General features: G+C 24.4%; 1 protein-coding gene across 1 annotated transcript; it reads left to right on the forward strand.

The window, feature by feature from the left end:
- The first annotated feature begins 6,664 nt into the window (after positions 1-6,664).
- On the forward strand, positions 6,665-8,529 carry LOC112770635 (uncharacterized). Its single transcript, XM_025814964.3, has 2 exons — positions 6,665-7,136; positions 8,043-8,529. The coding sequence occupies exons 1-2, from the start codon at positions 6,743-6,745 to the stop codon at positions 8,441-8,443; spliced, it is 795 nt and encodes a 264-aa protein (XP_025670749.1). The 5' UTR covers positions 6,665-6,742; the 3' UTR covers positions 8,444-8,529.
- Positions 8,530-9,100: the final 571 nt, after the last annotated feature.

The raw sequence follows: 9,100 nt of genomic DNA on the forward strand, positions 1-9,100 counted from the left end.
ATTCAATCGTTAATAATTTGAAGAGAAAAATTATTAGTGTAAATTTATTTTTTTTAAAAATATCCTTATTGAACTATTTTACTTTTATTCCTTCAAAATATATCTTAGTAAAAATATTTGTAACAATAATTTACATCCAATAAGAATATCTTAACAAGGTTACTATAAAAAAAGGTAGAAATTTTTTTATTTAACCAAATTGATAAAAGAATTTTTTTAATAATAAACCTCTTTTTAAGAGTAATATTGGAATTTAAATTTAGACACTAATTATCATTATATATTGCATATAAGCATCAAGAGTATATTATTAAAATAGTATGATAATAATTTAAAGAGAAAAATTATTTTTTGTACATTTAATTAAAAAAATTATCTTGTTTAAACTATAGTGTAAGTGGAGCCATTTTTATAATCTTACGATTGAGAGTGAGCAATTTTTTTAAGTGACGTAATTACATCATTCTGTCATGGGTTAATGTAAAATTTGCAGAACGTGAGTATGTGATTGAGTATGTAGTTTTAGATTATAAAGATAGAGGTAAAATAGGAAAAAAATTGGACACCAAACCCTCTGTATTTCGATTATATATTGTTATAGATATATTGCATGTAAGCATCAAGAGTATATTATTAAAATAGTATGATAATAATTTAAAGAGAAAAGTTATTCTTTGTACATTTAATTAAAAAAAATTACGTTGTTTAAATTATAGTGTAAGTGGAGCTATTTTTATAATCTTATGATAGAGAATGAGTAATTTTTTTAAGTGAAACAGTTACATCATTCTGTCATGGGTTAATGCAAAATTTGCAGAACGTGAGTACATGATTGAGTATTTAGTTTTAGATTATAAAGATAGGGGTAAAATAGGAAAAAAATTGGACACCAAACCCTTTGTATTCCCATTATATATTGTTATAGATATATTGCATGTAAGCATCAAGAGTATATTATTAAAATAGTAAGATAATAATTTAAAGAAAAAAATTATTCTTTGTACATTTAATTAAAAAAAATTACCTTGTTTAAACTATAGTGTAAGTGGAGCTATTTTTATAGTCTTATGATTGAGAGTGAGCAATTTTTTTAAGTGAAGCAGTTACATCATTCTGTCATGGGTTAATGCAAAATTTACAGAATATGAATACGTAATTGAGTATGTAGTTTTAGATTATAAAGAGAGGGGTAAAAATTAAAAAAAATGAATATTGAGTAGATGGATGTTCTAAAGAAAAACAATGAAATTTTTAATAATCAAAGAAAATGATACACGATTTCAATGGTGATATTGAATAATTGGTGATGGATTATTCACCAATTTATGATGTTAATATTAAGGAAAAGATAAGATTAGAGTATCTAAATCAAAATAAAACCGCAAAAATTGAAGATAGAATTTTAAAGATAAGGTAGATGAATAACAAGATAATTTCTAAAAACGACAACAAGATTGAAATAGGCGTAGTACATATTTCAAACGATTAGGTAGCACACTTCAATCGATTGAATTAGTCAAATTCATATTGTTTTGGTGAATTCAATCGATTGAGTAACAAAAGCAATCGATTAAATTGTGAGACCTCAGGTTGTTTTGAAGGAAATTCTAAACAATCGATTGAATTGTAAGAAACACACATTATTAGTTATCGTTCAATTGATTGGGTAATATGACCAATCAATTAATTTTTGTGAAAAACACGCTGCCCAGCAATTTTCAATCGATTGTTTAGTGGTAAACTGTAATCCAATCGATTGAGTTATAATTCAATCGATTGGTTTGATAGCTCAATCGATTAGTTTTCAAGGAAACACGATTTTATGATTCCTCACGAACGTGATGGATCAAATTTAATCTTTTAATCGATTGGAATAGCCAAAAAATTTATTAGGATCAATAGAAGATCTAATTCGTTATTGTTTTTGTTCTTGATTGTTAATAAACATGATAGATTTATGATAAAATAATTATTTATAAAATAAAAAATTATTTTTATAATTAAATAAAATATATGGGATTAATTTGTAATTAAATTTAAAAAAGGACTATTTAGCAGTTATTAAAAAAATTTAAAAAACATGTTTTGTTATGAGACCATTTAATGGTCCAAACGTTTTGGGACCACCGAATCCTAAACCTTAACACATAAGAGAGAGTAACTTACATGTTACTTTAGAGAGGATAGGTCACCCTTAATCTTTATTCACTTTCTATACAAAGCTATTTTATAATTCTTGAGAAATTATAATTCTTGTTTTTATCTTTAAACAAAGCTATTTTATAAACATTAAAAAACACTAAACAATCATCTTATGTGTCTTTATATATACAAAAAATCAAGCATTAATATATTTCATCATAATAGACCGACAATTGTTGAATGTACAAATAATACAACTTATCAGCCTTATATCATTTCGACGATGTCAAAATTTTTCACATAAGCTTTTATTTTTGGTTGCAAATCTTTACTACGTACAATATAGCAATACTTTCTTAACCAACTTATATAGTTAATTTAATTATCAGGTCAACAGGTACTACAATCGATTTTTTATTATTTTTAAGAAATTAATTTTATTTTTTTATTAATATATCATGCACTTTTTAAATTTATTAAATAAATATTTTTTTATTTTAATATTAATATGACTTTATTTATATCATATTTTATTAAAATTAAAATTACTATAAATCAAAATATAATTCAAAAAATAATGATAATAACATTATTCCGATTCAAAAAGACTATAAACAAACCAAAATAAATATTAATTATTTACAAAAGATAATTTTTACTTAAATGTGATGGATATTCGTATTTGTCTTTCATCTTTTTTAAGTGGTAGGCCAAAATATGAATCTAAATACGAAGATGTCTTCATTTTTTTTATAAATAGTAAAAAAATAGAATAAATGAGAATGCTTATTTTTTTTCGTTTTTAAATATCAAAATATAAGAATAATTAATAAACAAAATAGGACAGTAAAATTGTGTATCCAAAAAAAATCCTTCGTAATTCATTATACATCATCTTATTAATAACTTCTTTAGTCTTGACCATAAAAATAAATATATAAATCCTTTAAAATTATTCAATTAAAAATTATGTGTAACAAAATCAAAATAAAAATTTAAAAATATTATTTACAATTAACTATTTATAAACGTTATTAAGTCTAATTATTTATTTTTAATTAGTATTTAATTTGAAGTCGAGATAAAAATTTATATTCAAAATACTCTTTATCTTCATGCATAATTTCAATTGTTAAAATATATTTTATTTTTTAATTTTATATTTAATTTTATTATTTTTTCAAAATTATTAATTTATATTTTTATTATATCCTTTTCTATATCAAACACTATTCTTTATCTTTCTATTATTCTCTATACATATATCTGTCATTGTCTCATCGCCATTATTATTATTATATTATCTTGTTCTCCTCGTTTTTTCTTTCTCCTTCCATCTTCTCTTCACCCGACCGTCCGTAATTAATTATCACCAAGTATTATTATCGCAGCTTTTAATCTTGTCTATGACTTTGATTTATAACCATCTATTCTGTTAACTTTTATGAGTTGTTGAAGTTTCGCTAAAAAAAATGTAAGACATAAAACATTTAAAATTTTTATCCAAATTATCAAATTAACTTTTAGAATGTATAAAATTTATGAATTTAAATTAAATAAGATATTAAATAAAGTTATTAGGTTGTTATTATGCATAACAAAATCAAAATAAAAATTTAGAAACATTATTTATAAATTAACTATTTATAAATGTTATTAAGTTTAATTATTTATTTTTAATAGTATTTAATTTGAAGTCAAGATAAAAATTTATATTCAAAGGACTTTTTATCTTTATGTATAATTCTAATTGATAAATTTTTTTAATTTTATATTTAATTTTTTAAATTATCTTTAATTTCATTATTTTTCAAAATTATTAATTTATAATTTTTATTATATTCCCTTATTATATCAAACACATTATTCTCTATACACATACCTATTATTGTCTAATCGCCATTATTATATTAATTTATTCTTTTTCGTTTTTTTTTCTTCTCCTTCCATTTTCTCTTCACCCACCGTAATTAATTATCAGCAAGTATTTATATATTACATTTTTTATATGTTAATCAAATAAGCAGTGCTATATACCAAACAAATGATATTATAGAAGTCAAAATAAATGATATTTTTGTAATATAATTCATTTACTTTAGTTTAATTTAAAAATAAATATTCATGTACTTAAATTTTAAATATAATACTCTGTATAATTAATAATTTAAAAATTAAAAAAACAATATTATCCCATATGAAGTAATTTAAAAAAAATGAATTTAACAAAATATTAGATTTTTTCTAATTTGTCATTGATAGGTAGAGATATATTTAAAAAAAATAAAGAATACATATAAGATGAAAAAAAATTAGTTCTTCCTTGGTAAGAGAAAAAGATAAAACACTATCTTTATACGTCAAATATCGGGGACAAATTAAAAAGGTAAAAAAATGATAAAAATATTAATTGGATAAGTAAATTAAAAAGAAAAAAATATAGGTGAAAGTTATATGTGAATGTAGTAATTACAATAAAAATAAAATTTGTAATCATAGATGTGATGAAATCGATGATGTTGAAGGTAAAAAAATAATGGTAGCAAGAGAAATATAACAAAATGTATTAAGAGGTCAAAAAAAGTAGTAGAATGGATGAAATTATAAAAAATAAAATAAAAAATATTTTTTTATGATTTTAAAAAAATTCTAATAGAATAATTAGAATGAGACTAACTGCTAGACAGATCATCAGAGTACAGTACTCACAAACATACTCAAAAGTCAAAAAATACTATACAAACAAAGATTAACATAAAATTAAATAAAATATAATTTAAATCAATACCTCAGCATATAATAAGATCTACAGAAAAAACTATTTATCACCACTGATTAAATACTTGTTGGCTTCTAATTATTCTTTTTCTCATTTCATATATAGCCACGAAAATAAACTTTTTGACATTGTCTCTACCTAATTTAAGATGTCACAAAAACTTATTTAAATAATTGTTTCGTATAGAGAAGAGTTCATAAGACAAACGAGAATCAGAAAACAATAAAAAAAAAGAGACTGTTGGAATAAAAACTTAAATATAAGTTATACGTGAATTTTTGTAACTGCTAATAAAATATGTTAATGAAATAAGTATTTGTAAAATATTTTTGAATGATGTTAATAGGGTTAAAATAAAAAATAGAAAATTAGATACCAAACTTGATGTATTAGCATTATATATTATTATAGATAATTAATAATATATTTTTAAATAGAATTTTATAGCAAATTAATTCTGAGAAATATTAAAACAAATTATTAATAAAATAAAAAAAAGGAGTTTCTCAGCTACCGTCCAAATCCCATTAAAAAGGCGGGAAACAGGTAAAATAAATAGGAAACAACAGGTTTCCGAGACCAAACTTGGTCGGCACCCACCAAATTTATGCATACGCTCCACAGGGAGGGAGAAGAGAATTCACTTCCTTCTATAAATCGCAACACCCACCACAAGTCTTATTCACACTCAATGTTAGAGATATGATAAATATAACTATTAATGATATCTTTTTTTGATTGTATAAATTTTTAGAATAAATAATTTTATGACATAATATTAAAATTTTATATTTAAAAATTTAAAATTTAATTTTTAATGAATCTTCTCAAAAAAAAAATAACATAAGAAAAATAAAAAAAATATCTATGTAAAAATTAAATAAATTTAAAAAAAATTCTTATTTAAAAAAAATCTTAAAAATATAACTATTAATATTATTTTTTTTATTAACTTAAATTTTTAGGATAAATAATTCTCTCTCAATTACAAACCTTACTTATTTACGCTTCATAGCTTGTACTTATAGTCATTCTGCCATATCCCCATCTCTATTTATGCCCTTATGCTAAAGTCTTCAACTCCTTACCAATACCTTTTAAAATCTTAATACCCTCCTCAAGCTTTGTAATATATGCGTTGTACTACCATTTGATGAGCAACAAAAATATTTAAATACCTACACTTAATTTGAGTTTGAATAATGCTAAATAATTAGTTTTTCTCAGTTAATATTAATCAATTTTTAAAAATTATTTTATTCATTTTAAATTTTAAATTTTAAAATTATAAATTCTCAATCCTATACTTTAAATTATAAATTATAAATCTTAGTATTTATTAAATAAAATTGGTTCTTTATATTTTTTCTTTTAGTTTATACTAAGTTATACGATATATTATATTGAGTAATATTAGATAACTAATTTTTTCAGCAAATACAGTTAATTTTTTAAAATTATTTTATTCTTAAATTTTAGACTCTAATAAATCATAAATTATAAACATAAATTTTAAAATTGAGAAACTAAAAGTTAATTTTCCATACTTTATCTAGAGTATATTTTATGGTATATCAGTGGACTTTTATAGATTAAATAATAAATAGTATTTCAACAATATCTTCTTGATATTAATTGTTGTTTTGATGTATATATAATCCCATTTTCCTCTATGCATTGATTCAAAAGCCTTTAACACTTTACCTATACCTTATAAATCCCAATACCAACCACGAAGTTTAGGAGTATCTACACCCTAAAAGACATACTATATAATCATTCTAACACAACATAATCCCCCATCACAATAAGCCATCAGCCATGGACTGGTTCTCCTGGCTATCCAGGACAAGTCTTGAGCCATCTCTCGTCTACGAATACGGCCTAGCATTTGCGCGAAACGAGCTTCAGTTGGAAGATGCAACCCACTTCAACCATGAGTTCCTCCAGAGCATGGGGATTTCGATCGCCAAACATCGGCTCGAAATTCTCAAGCTCGCAAAGAAGGAGGATGGTAGTAGTGGCGCTGCCACGGCACTTACCAAGACTCTCTCCGGCGCAATCAAGAGATGCCTAAAGAGGTGCCTGAGTAAATTACAGGTGTTCAATGAACAAGAAGCAAAGGAGACAAAGGAAATGGTAACACCGGAGCCAAACTGGTACCATGGGAGGTGCAGAGGGTCAATGATGAGGAAGCATATTGACGGAGAGAAGGGTATGCTATCATCATGAATGACAAATACTTCATTTTACTTTTTTTTTTCGACAGAAATACTTCATTTTACTTAAATAACAGACAAGTTAACTGTTTGATATTTTTTATTTAATTATTTTGTATATTTGTGTTAATATTACTTTATTTTCTATTATTTTTTAATTAAAAACGTTAGTCTTCTAACATTTTCTTTTAAACAACAGACTGATACACCTAATTGGTCTTTTAACGATTTAGCCTTGGATAAATTACTTTCTAACAATATTTTTTTTTGACAAATTAGTACTAATTTGGGACTATTAAAAAAAATTAGTTTTTGTTAAAGAAAAAATTTAATTTTGATGTAATACGTAAAAGGTTTTATACCATTGATATATTAAAATTAAACACATAAAATAAAAAGTAAATTAATCTATCTGGTTTTAAAACTTTATACAATTTTATACCATGTTAATATTTAAAAAAGAGCACTCGTTTGTTAAATTTCAAAAATATTTTGAAAAGTCAATGGCTAATTTGTTAAATTATTTTCTAAGGGACTAATGTCTCTAAAATAAACCATTGCTAGTTTAAACCACTTAAATATGTAACTAATTTCGTGAAAAAAAAAAAAAACATTACCGTTTACATGTAGTATCATAATATATCATATTTAATTCCTGTGCACACTTTTTCTTTTTGATATAAAAGTCTATATATTGCAAAGAGCAAAATACTTATAAAAAAGAAGAAAGGTTACTAAAGAGTATACTAAAAAGCAACACGGACGATATGTTTTTTAAAATCAAATACTATATGTTAGCTTGAACTTATTTAAATTTGTAACTAATTGTTTCATAAAAGATATAGTTATATTATACATTATATTCAATTCTTTGTATTTGTATTTGTATTTGTGCAATATAGGTATGCAACGAAGCAGGACCATAGCACTGTCAGGGCCATTGGATGGAAGAACAATGCATAACAAAATGGTAACTGGGAAGGTGTTGAAGTTGTCTGGTCCTCTTGATGGGAAGATGAATGAGAGAATGATGTATGCAAATAGGAGTCCAATAATGGCTCATAGGCCTTTGGTTGAAGAGAGGTTCTTGGGCACACTAAAGAGTCCTAGACTTTCTAGTACTGGTCCTATTGATGGAAGAGCAATGGTTGATAATAGGAGTCCAAGGCTAAGTAGGCCTCTTTATGAAAGGGTTGATAGCCCAATGGGTTATAGTCCGTACAATAAGGCTAAAGGCGACTCTGATTGTGATGATGATTATGGACTGTGGCCTACAATGTTTGAGGATCTGAAACCCACTTGAGTCTTTTTTTTTATTCCGAGTAAATGCTTAAATTAGGTTTTTGAATTTTATGCATAAGACTCCAAATCAAATTGATCTTTCCAAATTAACTCACGTGCGCATGTTAGTCCCTCTCTCATTCTGTATCTTGACATCGTTTGACCCATACTCTGTGAACTATTGAGCTTTATGCAAGATGAAATTTTAGAAGACTAAATTCGTACATAAGATTTGAGTGACTAATTTTGAGCATTTACTCTTTTTGTTTTGCTTCTTCTTGAGTGCAACTTGATGGTGAATAACAGTAATGTCTTCCTTTTTCTTATAATATATATATAATATATATATATATATATATATATATATATATATATATATATACATACGCAATAATATAGTCTGGATTGGAAAAAAATTTCTCTCTTGTAGAAGAAAATAAGCAATAACATTATTTATTTATTTTTTTCTAAAAAAAACAAACAAGAAAATCTTTTAATAGTGTATGTGGTAGATTGTTAAGAATGAATTACGCAGATTTTGTTAAGCTGAAAACAAGCCCATAAACTAATTACGTAAATTTTGTTAAGTTGGCATCGGAGCAAGCAACTGAGCACTTGAATAACCTCCGTCAGTCCTGTCTGCTCCATCGTGATCGTGTCCCTTATCATCGACGGTGCT

This window comes from Arachis hypogaea, chromosome 3, assembly GCF_003086295.3.
Source record: "Arachis hypogaea cultivar Tifrunner chromosome 3, arahy.Tifrunner.gnm2.J5K5, whole genome shotgun sequence".
Lineage (NCBI taxonomy): Eukaryota > Viridiplantae > Streptophyta > Magnoliopsida > Fabales > Fabaceae > Arachis > Arachis hypogaea.